Raw genomic sequence first — 21,701 nt, 5'->3', positions numbered from 1 at the left:
CTGCCGGGTAAACAGGGATCTGAGCACCGAGATACCAGAACCTGAAATCAGATATTATTATTATTATTATTATTATTATTATTATTATTATTATTATTATTATTATTATTATTTTATTTATTGTACTTCTTTTGTAAATGTCCACCATATCTTATGGGGCTATGAAAAGTAAGTGTTACAAATAGAAACAAGGTTCAAGTTTGTCTCTAGCATGGGTTCAAGGTGAATTCTGCAGGTCTGAGATCCATTTGGAGGTAGTATTTGGGAGTTTTCATTAATTTGTGATGTTTATTGATTACTATTATATATTGATAGGGCCTCTATTTTAGGTTAAACTAGTTTTGTATTTTATTTGTTGTGCAAGGCTTCCCTTTAAATAAAAAAAGACTGATATTTTGGGGTTTTCATAATTTGCTTTCTTATTTTTTATTTTTATTTTATGCTAATAGGGCTTTTCCCAAACCCTCATTAACCCCCTGCTTTTGGTCATGCTTGTATATCTCTACCTTCTGGGAACAAGTCCTATCATTCATATATGGTATAACCCTGCTTAAAATACCTAAAGAGCAACTACTTCCCATCTTTGGATATTGGGACAAACAACTACTAACATGGTCTCCCAACGTTCGCACCCCACACAAAGACTGGATCCTGAAATGTCTCCTAGTCGCAAGAAAAGCTATTCTAAAGAACTGGACTTCCCCCTGTCAGCCAAATGTCTCTCTGATTAAACGAGAACTCCTCCTCCTGCTATAATGGACAGACTCAACACCGATTTTAAACATGAAAACACCAGCAATTGTCTCTACTCCAGATGGCAAGCTTTCATGGAATCAACATTATCTCCTGAGGAACTTGAGAACTTTGAAACCTTCTTCTCATACTATGGGGCTTGTCAACTGACCCCGGGTTAGTGGACATCCCCAGTAACTGCCTGGAGGACTTTCGGAATCCTCCACACTTCAACTAAGGGTCTACCCTGCCCCGCACCTCCCAGGTATCTCAACCATTTGAAACTCCCCTTTAAGAGTACCCTGCTCTGTCTTCTACTTTCCCAGTCTTGGTGTCATTATGCAACATGTTTGGTGCAAAAATCGATCAATGACATCATTGGGTATAGCCCATCCCTTTGTTTACATTTAGCAGCAGGGACTGGAGTCATTGTTAATGGAGAGCGTAGCAATGGGATTGCATGTTTCTATCAGTTGGCAGGTTCTTCCTTTCTTCAAGGCAACCCCCATGTTGAGAGAATGTGGCCCAGCATGGGTAGGAAGCCATGCTGCATGCTCAGATAAAGGTCTGATATGAATTTTGCCTGGGACCTCATGATTTTTTTGTTTTTTGTTTTTTGAGTGGGGCTCCCCTTGACATCAACACTAGACCCTCATCAATGATAAAGCTGGCCTGGGCAGTACAGCAGAGACCAGATGAATTTTGAACAGTATGGGATCATTCTCACTTCCCATCATTGACTTTTGTTGAAGGGGCATGTTATAAAATGTTTGCTCGATTAGCTGCTGCAGCCAATTGACTTCTGATGCTGATCAGTGTATTCTGACAGCGACAGGTGCCACTGTCAGAATACTATGTCCTGGTTGGTGGGATTCTTCCACCCCTCCCTGTTCAGTTTGTATCAGAACTCCTGAACAGGGGAAAAATTCTGACCCGACCGGCCAAAATAAATCAAAACTGACCATTTTTAAAGCTTTAATGCAAGTAATTGGCCATAAAGGGGTATGGGGGCTTGGGTACTGCCTTGGGGGACATGTATCAAGGCAAAAGGTGTTTTAAAAACAACCATTTTTTAAAGGAGCAGTGATTTTAATGATGCTTAAAGTGCAACAATAAAAATGGAAACTTCCTTTAAATATAGTGCCAGAGGGTCCTCTTTGTCTGCCTGTAAAGTGGCACATCTGTAGCATATATTGAACATACTGCAGCAAAAATAAAATTTCTAAAAAAAAGAAATGAGTTAAATCACATTTAAATTGACTTGTGGTTGCAATTGCCAACACCTGGCTATTTAAACATAATAATAATAATAAAAAAACAGTGTGGCGTCCCTCCCAAAAGTCCATACCCTGATGTTAGCATGCAGCCTGGCACGTCAGGAAAGGAGGGGACGAACCAGGCCACATACTTTCAACATTGGGAGGTGTTTTGGGGCAGGGGGCTCTGCATTCCCCACCCCAAAGCCCTCGTCCTCATGTTGATGGGGACAAGGGTCTCTTCCCCACAACCCTGGGCTGTGGCTGTGGGGGTCTGCGGACTGGGGGCTTATAAGAATCTGGAAGCCCCCTTTAAGAAGGGGGCCCCCAGATCCTGCCCCCCATTTGAATTAATATGGTGTACAAAGTACCACTACCCATTCACCAAAAAAGTGTCAAAGGTAATAAAAACACAGAGACAATTCCTTTATTAAAAAAAATAATAATAATTGTCCCCCGATGTAAGTCCATTGTCAATCACAATGCCGTTTCACCCAAAAAAGAAAAAAAATGTTCCACTCTCATTGATAGCTTATGGATGGCTGACCTCCGAAAGCCTCCTCATTTGACAGTTTTTATATAGGTAAGGGCAGGGCTACCTGGCACGTCACCTGGTGACGCCTCCCCCTTGTGACATCACAAACTGGTGCATGTTGAGGGCATGTGGTATGGTTTGGTGGGAGGGCACTCGCTCATCCTCCCCTTTCCTGACCGGCCAGGCCGAATGCTTAGATGAACAGTCTGGTATGGATTTTGGGGGGGGGGGGGGGGTGTGAACTTTGGGTTTGGTATAGACTGGGGCAGAATCCAATGCTGTTTTTTTTCTAAATAGCCGGGTGCTGGCAATTACAACTGTGAGTCAATTTAAATGGGATTTGTAATTTTTGCTGTAGAATGTTCTATGCATGCTACAGATGCTACACTTTACAGGCAGACTACGGCGACCACCCAGGCACTATATTTAACCACTTGACCACCAGGCACATAAACCCACTTAATAACCAGACCAATTTTCAGCTTTCGGTGCTTTCACAATTTGAATGACAATTACTTAGTCATACAACATTGTACCCAAATGAAATTGTCATCCTTTTTTTCACACAAATAGAGCTTTCTTTTGGTGGTATTTAATCACTGTTGGGTTTTTTATTTTTTGCACGATAAGAGAAAAAAGACTGACAATTCTGTAAAAAAAATGATTTTTTCTTTGTTTCGGTTATAAAATTTAGCAAATGTAGTATTTTTTCTTCATTCGTTTGCATATTGTGAAAGATGACGTTACGCCGAGTAAATAGATACCCAACATGTCACCCTTCAAAATTGCACACGCTCGTGGAATGGCGCCAAACTTCGCTACTTAAAAATCCCCATAGGCGACGTTGCAGGGTATTGTGGGGTATTGCAGAGTATTGTGGGGTATTGCAGAGTATTGTGGGGTATTACAAAGTAGTGTGGGGTATTGCAGAGTATTGTGGGGTATTGCAGAGTATTGCACAGTAGAGTAGTCTTAGTATGGGGCAGGGATGGCTGAGCAGGGATGGATGGCTGGATTTGTGACTGCATTTGTCACAGATCCAGCCCACAGCACTTGTGCTGCATCCGCTCTCTCCCCTCTCCTCTCACACTGTACCGTTCGGTACAGAGAGGGGAGGGAGGAACCGGCGTCATCATATGACGCCGGTTTGTTTAAAAGTGATCTATAGGGTGGTGATTAAGCGGTTAAAGGATTTCTTCATTTTTATTGTTGCACTTTAAGCATCATTAAAATTACTGCTTTTTTTGTCTGAACTTGACAAGGCCAGAAATGTACTAACTTTATTGCCCTGGGGGTAGACTGTAGCGCAGAGATGTTTTAGGCTTTTATCGTGGGCATACACTTTATCGTGGGCTCACATCTGCAATCCTGAGTCGAATCTGCTGTGTTTTGCTGCTTATTGAGGCTTTCTAGTTGGTGGATATGTGTTAACAATTTGTGTGTGGCCTGTGTTCTCTTTTTTTTCAGCCTAGAGGCCAATTGCATTTGAAGGCCTTGTATATACACTTTAAGCACACATCAAAGTGTGGATGCATGTATCTCCTGTGACACGTTAATATCAGAAAACTCTAGCAGTTAGGTTTTGAGTTTAGTGTAGTGCTGGTTGTTGGCAAAGAGGTATGAGTTGTTAGAATGACTGGACTGACTGCTTGCTTTTCTTTCAATTCCACTGAAAGTCGTGAATGAGTAGTCGTGAATGATATCCAAACAGTAACAAGAAAAACATATAATGTCCATCCCAGACCTGCGACAAAGTGAACATTTGAGGCTTCTGTAACAAATAAGGACAAACAAAAAGTTAGGACTACTCTTTTCTCAGTTTGGTAGGGCTCCTCCTGGTGTCAGCACTGCAGTAGCGTCAGGAGCCAAGACACACCGATCCTTCAAGCATTTAGGACATGCCTCCAGTGAGTGGATAGTAGTATCCTTCCCTTGGTATGTAATAGTGAGCTTAGTGGGGATTCCCCATCTGTTTATAATGTTATGGTTATGAAGTGACTTTGTTATGGTCAGAAGTTTCTTCCTATTTTGAATGTTAGCTTGAGATAAATCAGTATAGAGAGTAACACCAGCAAACTGATTTGGAAGGTGAGGGTTTTTCCTAGCTGCTTGCATGGCCCTTTCCTTAAAGGAGTTGTAAATAAAAAGCCACAGAGCCAATACAGGGCAGTGATGGTTTGGAAAACAAAACTGATTGGTGCTGTGGGGTTTTAGACACACAGTGATCACACCTCCTTGATTAGTGACCACAGAGAGAAAGCTCCCAGCACTGTGGTTATCAGGAAACAGACAACCAGGAAGTGTGGAGATCAGAGAAGAATTACAGCAACTTGAGAGCAAAAACGAACAATAAGAACATGAAAACAGCACTGCATTAAGGTAAAGGAAGCTATTAAGATAAAAAAAAAAATCCTTTACAAACCCTTTAACATGAAAGTAATGAATCCTGGCCAGCTCATTCCTGGGCACTGTATCTGCCAGGTAATCCGGCTTGGGCAGCCTGTGGACTCAATCAGCGATAAGCTCATATTCCTTTAAATTCAGAACCAGACACTGCAGCAGTTTTCATAGGTAATTATCCAGTCCAGAAGCCAGAGTTGTTTTTAAGAGATCCCTCTGAATTTGATATCGTTCCTTCTAGACCTGTCTTCTAGGTCGGCCAATCATAATTTTCTGTACTTCTGTTTGTCGGTCTTTACACATATTTACTAAAGAGTTATGAGTTGACAACACATCCCCCATCTTATGCTTTATATGCACCACTCTCTGATGCAAATGCATTAACAAAAGAGTTAGTACTATCAATAATATTAACCATGTGGAAATGTAAAGAATCCCACAAGGAGATCAACATCTCCTTTAGGTCAAAAACTAACACACTGTGAAGAGGCTGGGAAGCTCTCTGGAGGATTTTTCTTGGAGGGAGGAGGAGGCTGTACTTTAATTCCCTGCCCCTCTTCATCCTGTTCCCCTGGTTTAGCCTTTTTTGTTTTATCTGGGCTTCTACTGGTGGGGCTATCAGGAGGAGACAACTCACCAGAAGGCTGCAATGGAAGACAAAATGCCATGCATATGGAGGAAACCAAGCTGCTGGAGTCAGAAGTCGAATCTTCGTGTTGCTCGGTGCGCGTGGTGGGTTTCGGCGCTATCTGGGATCTCTGGCTCTGACACCACAGGGGAGAAGAAATCTATCACTTTCTGCGGAATCGACTGCTTGGATCACGTTTCAGTTTTGCCAAGTTGTCGGGTAGGCTCTTCAGACCATGTCTGTCTTGGAAGCCAGCCACCCAAAATATTTTGTATTAATAAAGGACTTTTTCATGGTTTGGAGATTTTCACTTACATGTGTGTTGATTTACACATTGATTCTTTGTACCACATAGTCATTCACCCATGGAGGCTGGAATATCCTCCTTCTTCTAAAGGGTCTTCCAGATTTGTATAAGTCACGCTGAAAACCTCCACATCTTTTTTGAGGCACAGGATGTGGGTATGAGGTCCTTGTCCCCCCAACGAAGGGTGCCTTGTAGCATAAGATATGGTTGAGGATGGGGCTGCATGGTAATTGCTTCCCTTTGCATGGCCAACAAGGCTGCATAATTAGATAAAGGTCTGGTATAAATTTTAAGGGAAGCCCTTGACATTTTTTTCTTAAATGGGACAGTACACATTTTGGTGTAAATAAAATGTATTAGCGTATTTACTCGAATATAAGCTTGCCCGAATATAAGCAGAGGCACCTAATTTTACCACACAAAAATGGGAAAACGTATTGACTCGAGTATAAGCCTAGAGTGTCCATCTGCATGCCTCACTGTGTCCATGTCAATGCCTCATGGTGTCCATATCCATGCCTCACTGTGCCCATGCCTCACTGTGCCCATGCCTCACTGTGCCCATGCCTCACTGTGTCCATGTCTCACTGTGCCCATGCCTCACTGTGTCCATGCCTCACTGTGCCCATGCCTCACTGTGCCCATGCCTCACTGTGCCCATGCCTCACTGTGACCATGCCTCACTGTGACCATGCCTCACTGTGTCCATGTCTCACTGTGCCCATGGCTCACTGTGCCCATGCCTCACTGTGTCCATGACTAGACTGATGTTTAACATGGGAGTATATGGAAGGGGTGCCCAGCTTTGAAAAATTGGTGCTCCCCAGCCTTAGGTTCCCCAGACAACAAACTTTGCACACTTGTAGAGGAGAAATGAGGCTGCATGTGTGCCAAGTTCCGGGTCCAGGGTACCGGCCGGGACTGGGTCTCCAAAGTCACCGCAGAAATTACTGTTTAACATGGGAGTCTATGGAAGGGGTGCCCGGCTTTGAAAAATTGGTGCTCCCCAGCCTTAGGTTCCCCAGACAACAAACTTTGCACACTTGTAGGGGAAGAGTGGGGCCACGTGAGTTTGGGATCCAGGGCACCTATGGCCGGCCGGTACTGGGTTCCCAAAGTCCGGGAGATCAGGCGCAAAAAGGTGACTCGAGTATAAGCCAAGGGGGGCATTTTCAACACAAAAAAATGTGCTGAAAAACTTGGCTTATACTCAAGTATATACGGTATACATTTAAGAAAAAAAAAACATGAAAAAATTACATGGGGTCTCCTAAAAAAACATAATAGACCACAGAGGCGATTCAGTTCGAATGTGCTGCACTATATAAGTTTCTCACTCACTCACTCACTATCCCAGCATTCAGCCTGGGTCACCAGGAAAGTGAGGGTAGTCCTCTGTTTCCGAACCTGCCCAGCTTGTGCTCTTCTGCATCTGTTTTGTTACTGACCTTCCTCTATTTCCATATTCTGGACCATCTTTAGGTCTCCCACTGCTGGTGGCACTATGTTCATGACTGCTTTCACCAGTGTCTGTGTTGCTGTATCTAATGTATCACAATATGAGATCAGTCACCAGGGCCGGTACAAGGGGTGGGCAGGAGGGGGGGCTGCCCCTGTTGCAGGGATGGGGGCCACCCTGACCCTAATCCTAAGGGTAAGGAGGCACAGTTTGGCAACTTTGCCCTGGGCGCTGGATGACCTTTTCCCGCCACTGTCAATCACTGTTCAGAACCTCTCACCAATTGTCAAATTGACTAATGTCACAGCCCCACCTAATAATATAGTATTCCATACTACTGTACATACATACACAAAATAGAAAAGAAATATCCTATAAAAAACATCCCACATGCTCAAAAGCACTGAAATCAACAACCATCACCGATAAGGCTCATTTGTGAGTTTATCTTTAAACAAAGCTAAAAATCCCTACACATCCAAATTATGAACCTCCTCAGTAAACGATATAAACAGGAAATAATCAAATGATTTCTTACTTTGCCCTTTTTCCACAAGCTGGGATCGCTCATATTGGGAAATGGTTCAGGCACCAGGTCTAAGCCTTGCATAGTGAAATTTGTGATAGGATAAAACTTGGACTTGGAAAGAAGAAGCCAGATTTGTAAAATAAGATTGGTTGGAACTTCTTTTTTCTCATTGAAGTAGATCTCACCTCCGGTTGGGTCCATGTAATGAGTATTTCTCACGTATTTGTGCAGCTTTTCACGGAAGATGAAAATACACACATTACTATATACAGATGTAAGAGTTCTCAAATAAAAGTCTGCTTAAAAAACATACAAAGTGGTTACATTCAAGTTACTAGGCGGTCTTTCTATAAATGTGAATAAAAATGAATGAATCAGGGGAATCGCTTATTCTTCACTTTTTGATTCTCCTGCAATGTTTCGATGTACATCTCTCTGATATGAAAATAATCAACCTAATAATCCAGAGGGTAATAAATCATTCCTTTATGTCACTAATCTGTATGTATACATTCAGGAAAAAAAAATTGTAATTTTACTGACTATTAGGCCGCGTACACACGGTCGGTCCAAACCAATGAAAACGGACTGAAGGACCGTTTCATCGGTCTAAACCATGGGTCTTCAAACTACGGCCCTCCAGTTGTTCAGGAACTACAATTCCCATCATGCCCAGTCATGTCTGTGAATGTCAGTGTGTTACAATGCCTCATGGGATGTGTAGTTCTATAACAGCTGGAGGGCCATAGTTTGAGGATCCCTGGTCTAAACCAATCGTGTGTGGGCCCCATCGGTCAGTTATCCTTCAGTCAAAAATTGTAGAACTTGCTTTAAAATTGAACCGATGGATGCCTAACTGATAGGTCAAAACCGATGGTTAGTATGCAAAAGCATCGGTTAAAAACCTGCGCATGCTCAGAATCAAGACGACGCATGCTTGGAAGCATTGAACTTCATTTTTCTCTGCATGTCGTTGTGTTTTACGTCACCGCGTTGGACTCGATCGTTTTTTTAACTGATGGTGTGTAGGCACATCAGACCATCAGTCAGCTTCATCGGTTAACCGATGACAACGGTCCTTCGGACCGTTCTCATCGGATGGACCAACCACGTGTACGCGGCCTGACACTGTAGTGGACATAGGCGTGTACATGGGGTGTGCCGGGCACACCCTAATCACCCCATGCAGCACAGATTTCCGACTCTACCGACACCTCTTATGGCTCTACTGACACCATCCTCTGCCTCTGAACTTTGTTGTGCACATCCCAATGCAATAGGCTGTGCACACCTATGCTGGGGGGGATAAGCAGAGGGCAAAGAAAGAGATTTTTATGGATTGACTGGCATTGCTTGTTATTAAGAATGTTTAAATCCTTAGTGATGCTTATGGCAACTGCTGCCAGGCACTGTATTCCTTGTCACTGGTATTCGATTATAGTTCCAACAAGAGAGGAATGGTTTCATAAACTCAATAAAATGGAAGAAATAGAAGAAATTGTTAGTATCTATCAGAAACGACTTTCTAAAATTCCTGTCTACTTGGTACAGCTGGATGCACTGCAAGACAACCACAGCATATACCTGGAATATGCAATTAGCGGACCTCCGAAAATATTCGCAATAAGCGTATAGATAGCATCCCAGGCTAGGAACAGTCCTTGAAATTCTGGACTGGAGAGGTTGGTTCTGTTGCATTAGCACCATAAAGAGATTCATCAAGTGACTCACCTTTTTGTACTATTTGAATTTATACGCTATATTGTCAAAAGTATTGTGACACCTGCCTTTATACACACATGAATTTTAATGGCATCCCAGTCTTAATGCGTAGGGTTTAATATTGGCTAAGATACGAACGGCATAAGTCTCTTACACCGTCGTATCTTAGTTGCATATGTACGCTGGCCGCTAGGTGGCGCTTCCGTAGATTTCCAAGTCAAATATGCTAATGAACTAGATACGCCGATTCACGAACGTACGTGCGCCCGGCGTAGCAAGATACGTTGTTTACGTAAGAGATACGCCGGCGTAAAGTTACCCCTAATAAAGCAGGGGTAAGTCATGTTAGGTATGGACGTCGGAAACATACGAACAGCGTCGTGTTTTACGTCGTTTGGGTAAGTCGTCCGTGAATGGGGCTGAACGTAAGTTACGTTCACGTCGATTAGGCATTGAGCGGGCATAATTTAATTTGATCACAATACATTAACATAAAACACACCCACACTAGCCTACTTTGTATTACGCAGGCTTACGCCAGCACAGTCAGGCCCCATACACACGAGAGGATTTATCCGCAGATACGGTCCAGCGGACCGTATCCGCGGATAAATCCTCTCGAGGATTTCAGAGGATTTCTATGCGATGGCGTGTACACACCATCGCATTGAAATCTGCGCTGAAATCCTCTGCCGATGACGTGTTGCGCCGTCGCCGCTATTATGACGCGGCGACGGGCGCGACACTGTCATATAAGGAATTCCACGCATGCGTCAAATCATTACGACGCGTGGATCCGGTAAGTCTGTACAGATGAGCGGATCCATCCGTTGGAATGGATTCCAGCAGATGGATTTGTTGTGCATGTCAGCAAATATCCATCTGCTGGAAATCCATCCCAGGGGAGATTTATCTGCGGATAAATATCCGTTGGCGTGTACACACCATAGGATCTATCCGCAGAAACCCATTTGATGGGATTTATCTGCGGATAGATTCTATGGTGTGTATGGGGCCTCACACTACGCCGTCGTAACTTTGGCCGCAAGTTCTTTGAGAATACGGGACCTGCCTCACAAAGTTACGGCGGCGTAGTGTATCTGAAATACGCTACGCCCGCCTATAGATAGGTGCTTTTTTGAGAATCTGGCCCTATTTATTTTTTATTTTTTTTGCATGTAAATCTTTGAACTTAACCAGAAATGTAAATATAAACATATGCAAATAAATATTATATAAATAAATACTCTCTGTATATATCAACGATTAATCAAACTTTATATGAATCTCGACACACCAAATAGTAAAAAAAAGCCATAAAAATACAGAAAAGACCCAACATTTCACCCCCATCCATTTTAAAAACCAACCGGTAGTTGAAATATATTTAACAATCGTATAGAAGAAGACAAGCTGGTGATTGCAGTTTTCCTGATCACCTAGGCAGTGGTGTGAGCAGGGCCATCATTAATATTGATTGGACTCTGGGCAAACATTTTCTTGGGGCCCCCAAATTTCGTTCTCCACCTACTCTGAGACATACAATAAATCAGTGTACTGTATCAGATCAGGCAGTGATCTTATACAGGTTGCAAGAGGTTACATCATATCATTACCGCTTACTGACTGGTTGCTAGAGGTTACAACACACATTACGGCTCACTGATTAGTTGCTAGAGGTTACAGCACATGATTTCTGCTTGTTCATTGGTTGCTAGAGATTACTGTACAGTAATACCGCTTACTGATTGGTTGCTAGAGGTTACAGCACATCATCTCCTCACTGCCTGCACACCATGGACTAGAGAGGTGAGCGGACCCATCAATAGACAGAAAACTCCTAGGGATCCAGCAGCATTCAGTATAGTTGATGGTGGATATGACCTTTAGGGGGGCATAATATACTGTATATACTCGAGTATAAGCTGAGTTTTGCTGAAAATGCCCCCCTCGGCTTATACTCAAGTCACCTTTTTGCACCTGATCTCCCGAACTTTGGGGACCCGGTACCGGACGGTCATAGGTCCCCTGGACCCCAACTCTTCCTCTACAAGTGTGCAAAGTTTGTTGGCCGGGGAGTACCGATTTTTCAAAGCCGGGTACCCCTTCCATAGACTCCCATGTTAAACATAATTCTAGTCATGGACACAGTGAGGCATGGGCACAGTGAGGCATGGGCACAGTGAGGCATGGGCACAGTGAGGCATGGGCACAGTGAGGTATGGGCACAGTGAGACATGGACACAGTGAGGCATGGACACAGTGAGGCATGGACACAGTGAGGCATGGACACAGTGAGGCACAGTGAGGCATGCAGCTGGACACCCTAGGTTTTATACTCGAGTCAATAAGTTTTCCCATTTTTTTGTGGTAAAATTAGGTGCCTCGGCTTATATTCGGGTTGGCTTATACTTATATATACAGTATACGGTATATATAAATGCAGCCTTTATTTACATATCAATTCCTTCAGACGCCACTATTTACATATGAATGCTGCCGTTATTTACATATGGATCCCGGTTATTTACATGTAAACACAGGGTCTGCAGGTGAGTCCTTACACAACAATAGGGCAGAGCTGGGCAGCATTAGTAACAGAACTTCCCACTGAGATACCGGCACACAGAACAGGACTAAAACTTCAAGGAACACGGGAATTCAAACCAGGATAGTTGGCAAGTGTGAGGCAGCTTCTTTGGGCTCCACAACTATGGGGCAGCTTCCCCTTTTGCCCTAATTTAAAGACGGCCCTGGGTGTAAGGGTGGAGACATCCTCAGCTTTTCTTACACGTAATTATTATAGGGTAGGATCATAGTAATAGAAACACTTATTATGGAACTTACTATGTGCCGCAATCCATTTTTTCTAGGTTTATCTTTCTTCATGTATATTCTATGTAGAGCATTGGCCAGAACATATACAGCCCTGTATGCATTGGGAGGTATAGATGAATACAAAGAAAACAAAATAGAAATATTTTTTACATCTGTACAGGGTTTTTCAGGGACATTATAGAATGTTTGAAAATATGTATTTTTCCTTGGGTTTGGGGAAAGGCACTGAAAAAAATAAACCCAAAGATCTTCCAGTATTGGGTCATATAAGCAGCTGGAGAAGTTGACTCCATGAGGATAAATATCAATGTTTAGGTTTATTGTTTGTGACCATAGGAATATGAAGCTGTGGTTGATTGATTTATGGTCACCATTATACATAACACTTGCTTTACTCCATGATGGTGGGAGAATAAATGTCTTTTTTTCTATAAAAGAAGGTAGAAAAGAATCAAAAAATAGTGGTGTGTAAGTTCCGCACATTATGACAACTTTAGCTGATAATTTACTAAGCATCCTCAATCCGGCAATTTCAGCATCAATGTATTCATTGAGTTGAATGATATATTCTGTACAGATCCCGTGTTCTCTCATCATCTTACTCAGTTCTTGGGACTCCTCATCACCACTGCCTTCCTCTGATGTTAATATTCCAACCCAGTTCCACCCAAAATGCTGCAAAAACTTAATAATAGCTGCATAACGTATCCGATCGCCTGGTGTCATACGGAATAAAGTTGGATATGCTTTTCCATCACTCAGGCGAGGGTCAGTGACTCGATAATTAACCTGGATTATATGTTGGGAAATATTTTAATGGGATGTTATTATTCAAACAATAAAAATATGAGAAATGTAATATATAAATGGCACACAAAGATCTATCTATAATATTTTTTTTTCTGTTCTAATAAAAAAAAGTACTTGTCAGAATTGATATCATAAAGATCCAAGTATATGATGGCACACAATGCCTACTTACCTTCTCCACCCTCATATCCAGCCTTTAATTCACCCGCAGCAACTGATCACTCTGGGTAGTTGGCGGAACTTCCAGGGTTGATCACACTTGCGGCCGGGCCCTGGGGATCTTCCATTGTCCGGGGGCCCCATCAGGGCTTCTAGCCTGAGAGCTGAGAGCATCTCTCTCATACAGCCCAGAGCCTTCACTGACAGTTCCCCCCTCCCTCATCCCTCACACAGATGGGAGAAGAGAGAGCCCAACTGCTCCCTCTCCTCCCTCCCCTCTACTGCTAATTCAGCTGCTGGGCTTCACACTTTCCGTGGTGCACAAACAGGAGAAGAGGGGTAAGAGGAGAAGAAGCAGATCAACACTCTCTTCTCCCATTCGTGCGAGGGAGGAGGGAGGGGGAACTGTCAGTGCAGGCTCTGGGCTTTATGAGAGAGATGCTCTCAGCTCAGAGTCCTGCTTAAAGCGGTGGTTCACCCTAATAAATTTTTTTTTTTTTTAGCATTAAATTAGGCATAGTAGCGCGAGCTACAGTATGCCTGTATTGATTTTTTTAGCCCCGTACTCACTGTGCAATGCTATATAGAAGATTCCGACTCCCCGCGGGGAATGGGCGTTCCTATCAAGAGCGAGGATGATTGATGGCCGGCTATGGCACGTCACGCTTCTCCGGAAATAGCCGAAATAGGACTTGGCGCTTCACGGCGCCTGCGCATAGTCTGTGCGCAGGCGCCGTATAGCGCCGTGAAGAGCCGAGACCTGTTCCGGCTATCTTCGGGGAGCGTGACGTGCCATAGCCGGCCGTCAATCATCCTCCCTCTTGATAGGAACGCCCATTCCCCGCGGGGAGTCGGAATCTTCTATATAGGATTGCACAGTGAGTACCGGGCTAAAAAAATCAATACAGGCATACTGTAGCTCGCGCTACTATGCCTAATTTAATGCTAAAATGTTGTTAGTGTGGGTGAACCACTGCTTTAAGAGGCACTGATAGGTGGCACTGATGGGCACTAGACATGTGCATTCGTTTTCATCCGAATACATTTTCGTCTTAATTTCAGCTATTTTCGTTATAATTTTAACAAACGAAAACGAAAGTGCAGAATACGAAAACCGACATAAACAAATGCTTTATTTTCGTTTTCGTTGGTCGAATGTGCCTAACCTTAACTCTATTAGTCCAAGATTATTCTACATAAAGAGAGAAAAGATTTGATATTATAGAGAGAAAAGATTCAACATTATAGAGAGAAAAGATTGGACATTATAGAGAGAAAAGATTGGACATTATAGAGAGAAAAGATTCGACATTATAGAGAGAAAAGAATGGACATTATAGAGAGAAAAGATTGGACATTATAGAGAGAAAAGATTCAACATTATAGAGAGAAAAGATTCAAAATTATAGAGAGAAAAGATTCGACATTATAGAGAGAAAAGATTCGACATTATAGAGAGAAAAGATTCGACATTATAGAGAGAAAAGATTGGACATTATAGAGAGAAAAGATTGGACATTATAGAGAGAAAAGATTGGACATTATAGAGAGAAAAGATTGGACATTATAGAGAGAAAAGATTGGACATTATAGAGAGAAAAGATTCGACATTATAGAGAGAAAAGATTCGACATTATAGAGAGAAAAGATTCGACATTATAGAGAGAAAATATTTGACATTATAGAGAGAAAAGATCGCTGCTGGAATTGGGTGGGGGAAGTAAAATAAAAATAATGATGATGTTGAATGTTATTGGCTGATTGTACCCAAAGAGGAGGAGCAGTAAAATAGCAAGAACTAACTTGACAATTCAACATAAACTATGAAAATTCGACAAAGCATCGAAAAACATACAAATATTAAATCTGTCATTCAAGGCTTAAGGTGTCTGTCGAATGTTCAAAGAAGATTCGACGGAGCAGCTAAACTGTACAACGCCGCAATTGTACATTTCTGGTCAAATGCTTGGCCCATAGGCTATAGAAGAATTCTAATGTTGGTTAGTAATAATAATTTATAAATATAATTATTACTAGTGTCATACAACATTAGCATTCTTTTAAAGCTTGTAGGCTGAACATTCGACAGGAAATGTACGATTCGACGTACAGTTTCGCTGCTCCGTCGAATCTTCTTTGAACATTCGACAGACACCATGAGCCTTCAATGACAGATTCAACCTTAATTCATTCAGATTTTCGGACTAATGCAATTTCTAACGAAAAACAAAATAAATAAAAACGAGTTTCGGGAGAAACTAAATAAATGTATTTTTCGGACGAAAAGGAAATTCTGAAAACAAAATATTTCAGTGTGCACATGTCTAAGGTCGCGTACACACGGTCGGTCCAAACCGATGAAAACGGCCTGAAGTCCAGTTTCATCTGCCCAAACCGATCGTGTGTACGTCCCATCGGTCCGTTCTCTTTCGGTCCAAAATTTTAGAACTTGCTTTAAAATTGAACCGATGGACCGCTGCCCGATAGGTCCAAACCGATGTTGTGAAAAAATGTAGCGCCAAAAATATACAAATGACTGAAAACATTACCTTGAGGTACACAATAAAAAATTGGAGGGTACCACCTTTGCCATCATTGAGAAATTTGTTCCCCACTGGAGAGGCGAGCCTTCCACCAGGGGGGTCTCTAAATTAGAGGTCTTCTGGATCTATACGCTCAAAAGTTACGCACCATTCGGACTCAACGTCGAATGGGACGTAAATGCGTTTATAAACCAGTCCTGATCAGGACAATCATTTAAGGCACCCATTTACACATCAGAAATTGTTATACCTTTTTTACTGATGTTTTGTCCTTACATTTGATGCATATACATTACATGTAGTTCCAATATATTTATTCATCTTTTTGGACTACTTTACCAATTTGTACATGTATATTTTCTTTGTTTATAGATGTTTATGTATGGATAAGATTACTAGATGTTGTGTTTGATCCATCTCCGTGTCAGCCAATTCCAACCCCTATGGCGCTATACTTATTCAAATTTTGATTTATGGACTTATTTCACCTTTTAGCCTGTGAGGATGACCTGGAATGATCTGCCTTTTTTCCCCCCTATGGAATGAATGTCCTCCGTTAGCACACGAATGATTCAATACATTTTCTACAGGTTACACTGTTTGAAAAATAACTCCCTGGAACGCATATTGAAGCGCAGCGCTGACATGCTTAACGCTTCTCTTAGCATGGGAAAGCTGATGAGTGCTGCTGACGGTTTTGACACACCTCCAGCTCCGTACCATTTCTATTGGTGGAGAGGGGAGAGACCTGGAAACCCACATAGTCTGTGAATGATCCTGGAACGCAGCGCTGACGTTCTGACGTCATTGCGCTTTGCGTATACTGATACCTATTGGTTAATCCAGATAGGAACGTCTTCCTATCCGCTTGCAGGACAGTGATAGACATCCCCTTAGTCCTATCAGCGTTTGCCTATGACCACTTCCGGTCTCTGCAACGCACAATGAGGATTTGTTAATGTGTATGGAACGCACGCCATCGCAACGAGGAGGACCAGGTGTTGGCGGTCACGGATCTGGTTAAACAGGTATTTATGGCAGTGGAGTTGATAGACTGTCAGAACCCCAGTTGAAGTCCAGTGGCGGCCCGTCCATAGAGGGCGCCCGGGCGCCGCCCCCCCTCCCCCAGTCAGTAAAAGAAAAAAAAATTATAAAAAAAAAAAAAAAAAAAAGTTTTTTTTTTTTTTTTTAAACATGTCCCTTTAAGAAAAAAACGAAAAAAAAATATGGTCCTTATGTGCACCGTGCCCGGCGCCGGGCGCCGGGCACAGTAAAGTGCGGTAGCGCCACGTCTGTGCAATCACAAGATTGCAGGCGAGGCGCTACATTGGAAGGCAAAAAATGCCTTTGTGGCGTTCTCCATCGCGCCACAATTTTCGGCGCGATGGACTTTATTATTATGGCCGAGCGGGTGCACGCGCTATTGATCCAAGTCCGACGTCACTCGAGGTACAGGAAGTGACGTCGGCACACTCTGCAGCTCAGCGCCCGTGTGGTCCCGACTCCCGGGACATTAAGGTATGCAGCAGCATCCCCCTCCACCTCTTAACTTTACTCCCCCCTCGGGACTAATTACATTACTGAGTCCCGAAAAAGTAGCTGCCAGTGCCACGATCCCCCTGCCCCCCCCCCCGTCCTCGTTATTGCCTGTTTGTTTCTCAGTACATTCCTCTCTGCTCCTCTGCTCACTAATCCTATATGCTGCGGAAATAGCGTCCATCACCCCCCTCACCCCCCCCCCCCCGCTTATTAACTAAATGTCTTTTACAGTAAAAGACATTTAGTTAATAAGCGGGGGGGGGGGGTGAGGGGGGTGATGGACGCTATTTCCGCAGCATATAGGATTAGTGAGCAGAGGAGCAGAGAGGAATGTACTGAGAAACAAACAGGCAATAACGAGGAGGAGAAGCAGAGGGGAATGTACATGTTACATGCTCCTCTGCTCATTAATCGTATGTGCTGCCGAAATAGCATCCGTCACCCCCCCCCCTTATTACTAATTAACTAAATGTCTTTTACAGTAAAAGACAGTCGGGGGGGGGGGGGGGTGACGGATGCTATTTCGGCAGCACATACGATTAATGAGCAGAGGAGCATGTAACATGTACATTCCCCTCTGCTTCTCCTCCTCGTTATTGCCTCTGTGTTCTTCAGTACATTCCTCTCTTTTCCTCTGCTCACTAATCCTATATGCTGCTGAAATAGCGTCTGTCACCCCCTCCCCCACCTACCCCCCCCCCCTTATTAACTAAATGTCTTTTATTTTAAATGTACATGTCTTCCAAAATTATAGCCGTCACTACCATCCCCCTCCCCCCCCCCTTATTAACCAAATGTCATTTATTTTAAATGTACATTTCTGCCAAAATTATAGCCATCACTACCACCCCCCCGAACCCCCCCCGCCCCCCGCGCTTATTAACCAAATGTTATTTATTTTAAATGTTCATTTCTGCCAAAATTATAGCCATCACTACCATCCCCCCAAACCCCCCCCCGCGCTTATTAACCAAATGTCATTTATTTTAAATGTACATTTCTGCCAAAATAGCGGCCATCTCCACCCACCCCCCCAACCCCCCACGCTTATTTACCGGATTTTATTTACATTTCTGCCAAAATAGCAGCCTTCAGTCCCCCCCCCCATGCCCACTTATTTACAAAATGTATTTTACATGTAAAATACCAACCTTCACCCCCTACACAAAGTCTTTCATTAGGGCCACAATTCACAGAATTATGGGTTCTCTAATGCAGTATGTCTACAGTCTCTGGTAATCTCCTGCAGTATGTCCGCAGTATCTGGTAATCTAATGCAGTATGTCCGCAGTCTCTGGTAATCTAATGCAGTATGTCCGCAGTCTCTGGTAATATTGTGCAGTATCTCTGCAGTCTCTGGTAATCTAGTGCAGTATGTTCGCAGTCTCTGGTAATCTTGTGCATTATCTCCGCAGTCTCTGGTAATCTAATGCAGTATGTCCGCAGTCTCTGGTAATATTGTGCAGTATCTCTGCAGTCTCTGGTAATCTAGTGCAGTATATCCGCAGTCTCTGGTAATCTTGTGCAGTATGTCCGCAGTCTCTGGTAATCTTGTGCAGTATATCCGCAGTATCTGGTAATCTTGTGCAGTATGTCCGCAGTCTCTGGTAATCTTGTGCAGTATATCCACAGTCCCTGGTAATCTCCTGCAGTATGTCTGCAGTTTCTGGTAATCTAATGCAGTATGTCGCAGTCTCTGGTAATCTCCTGCAGTATGTCGCAGTCTCTGGTAATCTCCTGCAGTATGTCCGCAGTCTCTGGTAATCTAATGCAGTATGTCCGCAGTCTCTGGTAATCTAATGCAGTATGTCCGCAGTCTTGGTAATCTCCTGCCTATTTAGAGTCCTTCATTACTAACAGTGTAATTTTTTAGTTTGTTTGCGCCGATCTGTAAGGCTGCGCTATATACCATGATTTGTGATGCTGGGGCTATATACTCTGTCCTGTGACGCTGAGCTGTATACTCCTGACACTATGAGTGGAAGCAAGTGGAATACAGGGGACGGAGTCGGTGGATTCTATAAGGGGTGTGGCTTATTAGAAGTGGGAGGGACCAACGTGGAGGGGCGGAGTCTTGCGCCCCCCCATCCAAAAACTTCACCAGCCGCCACTGTTGAAGTCCTATAGAGACGAAACCGGTAGGGTGATAGTTTTATTGTAACTCCACTGCTGACTTATTGACTTATTGGAAACTCTCCCATACTTATCCAAGGTGGGAGTATCTGCTGCTATTTTCTCAGCTTGCTGTGGTTTTTTATCCTGATTTTTTTAGCTTGTTGTTTGCTTTTTACCTTCAGTGTGGCTTTGCAAGCCTTTTCACTATTTTTACTTTTGAAATTTGCCATGTGAGTGCAATAAAAAACCTTTTTACACTATGAGGAGCACCTCTATATGTTTTTCCTTTGCATAACAATTGGGATGTTTGGAGCATATCTGATGAGCTGATTCCTGCCACAACACTCTATCTTGGATAATCGAGACCACCTGAGGCTATCTTTGGTTCTGACCATCTGAAGGGGAGACTCCCAGATTCAGACGCTAGTCTGTACAAGCTCTAACGACCCTCCCACCGTATGGTGAGGTTGAGGGTCCACCTTTTCTGGTAAGAGTACCTACCCTTTTATGAATGCCCATGTGTGAAGAGTGTTATGTGTTTTGAAGATTCTGGCTCCACTTCAACAATTGAAGATCATATGTGTGCTTTCAAAAGACTTTTTCCTTAAACACTGTTATGGTGTCATGCTCACTGACTTATTCAGTCATTTGTATATTTAAGGTGTACTCACTTTTTCTTTGAAACATACTATCACGTTTAGTTCATATATTTTAGTTTGTACACTATTCATTCATTTTTTCTCAGTGATTGTTTGAGAAGGAACAGGTGCTTCGAACTCATATAGATATCACTTTTGATTGTAGTATTTTATATATTGACACTAATCTTTTGGCACTACCATACAGACCTATATCTGAGTCATTTCTGGTATATGTGGTTGTATTTACCTCACAGGTTCACAAACTTTGTGACTAGAGTAGTCGGTGATGCCGATCATTTGACTATCAGGTTCACTTTATTTATATTCTTTTAACGGTTTATTCATTCATTTTTGGCGCTACATTTTTTCACAACATTTTCACCTAGTATCCACTTTGGCATGTTGGCAGCCTGACTCACGACACCTAGTGGTTTGCGCAATATTATTTTATTACAGGTCCAAACCGATGGTTAGTACACAAAAGCATCGGTTCAAAACCCGCGCATGCTCAGAATCAAGACGACGCATGCTTGGAAGCATTGAACTTAATTTTTTTCAGCATGTCGTGTGTTTTACGTCTGACCTGATCGGTTTTTGGAACGATGGTGTGTACGCACATCAGACCATCAGGCCACTTCAGCGGTGAACCAATGAAAACGGTCCGTCGGACCATTCTCATTGGTTTGGATCGACCGTGTGTACGCGGCCTAATGGGCACTGATGGGCATTGATAGGCAGCATTTATGAGCACACATATGTGGCACTGATGGGCATTGGTAGGCAGCATTGATGAGCACTCATATGTGACACTGATAAGTGGCACTGATGGGCACTGATAGGTTGAATTGATGAGCACTAATAGGTGGTACTGATAGTCAACACCAATAGGTGGCACTGATGAGCACTGATAGGTGGCACTTAGGGATGAGCAGAACACCTCCCCGATTCATTTTACACCCGCACATGAAAACAGGCAAAAAATGTGTATGAACAAGCAAACACTATTAAAGTCTGTGGGACACAAACATTTAAAATCAAAATTGCTCATTTTAAAGGCTTATATGCAAGTTATTGCCATAAAAAGTGTTTGGGGACCCGGGTCCTGCCCCAAGGGACATGTATCAATGCAAAAAAAGTTTTAAAAACGTCAGTTTTTTTTTTCTGGAGCAGTGATATTAATAATGCTTAAAGTGAAAAATGAAAATTAAATATTCATTTAAATACCGTGTCTGGGGGTGTCTACAGTATGCCTGTAAAGTAGTGCATCTTTCCCATGTTTAGAACAATACCACAGCAAAATTAAATTTCTACAGGGAAAAAAAACTAATTTAAAACTTCTTGTGGCTGTTATTAATTGTCGGATCCTAGGCAATATAGATAAAAATCCTTGAAAAATGGGGCATGGGGACCTGGGTCCTGCCCCAGAGGACATTTTAGGAGCAGTGTTTAAAGTGAAACAATAAAACAATAAAAATAAAATATTCCTTT

At 42.8% G+C, this 21,701-nt stretch overlaps 1 protein-coding gene across 1 annotated transcript in view; it reads right to left on the bottom strand.

Annotated features, from left to right (window-relative positions):
• Positions 1 to 21,701, bottom strand: part of LOC120928362 (vomeronasal type-2 receptor 26-like) — a 55,625-nt gene that overhangs the window by 2,767 nt on the left and 31,157 nt on the right. The window contains exons 4-5 of the mRNA XM_040339480.1: positions 7,856 to 8,077; positions 5,404 to 5,567 (exon numbers count right to left, since the gene is read on the bottom strand). Coding sequence (XP_040195414.1) covers positions 5,404 to 5,567; positions 7,856 to 8,077 — 386 coding nt within the window. The remainder of the gene's footprint in view (positions 1 to 5,403; positions 5,568 to 7,855; positions 8,078 to 21,701) is intronic.

Source organism: Rana temporaria, chromosome 1 (assembly GCF_905171775.1).
Source record: "Rana temporaria chromosome 1, aRanTem1.1, whole genome shotgun sequence".
Lineage (NCBI taxonomy): Eukaryota > Metazoa > Chordata > Amphibia > Anura > Ranidae > Rana > Rana temporaria.
Note: the sequence above shows the minus strand (reverse complement) of the source record. Positions and strands in the feature narration are given on the sequence as shown.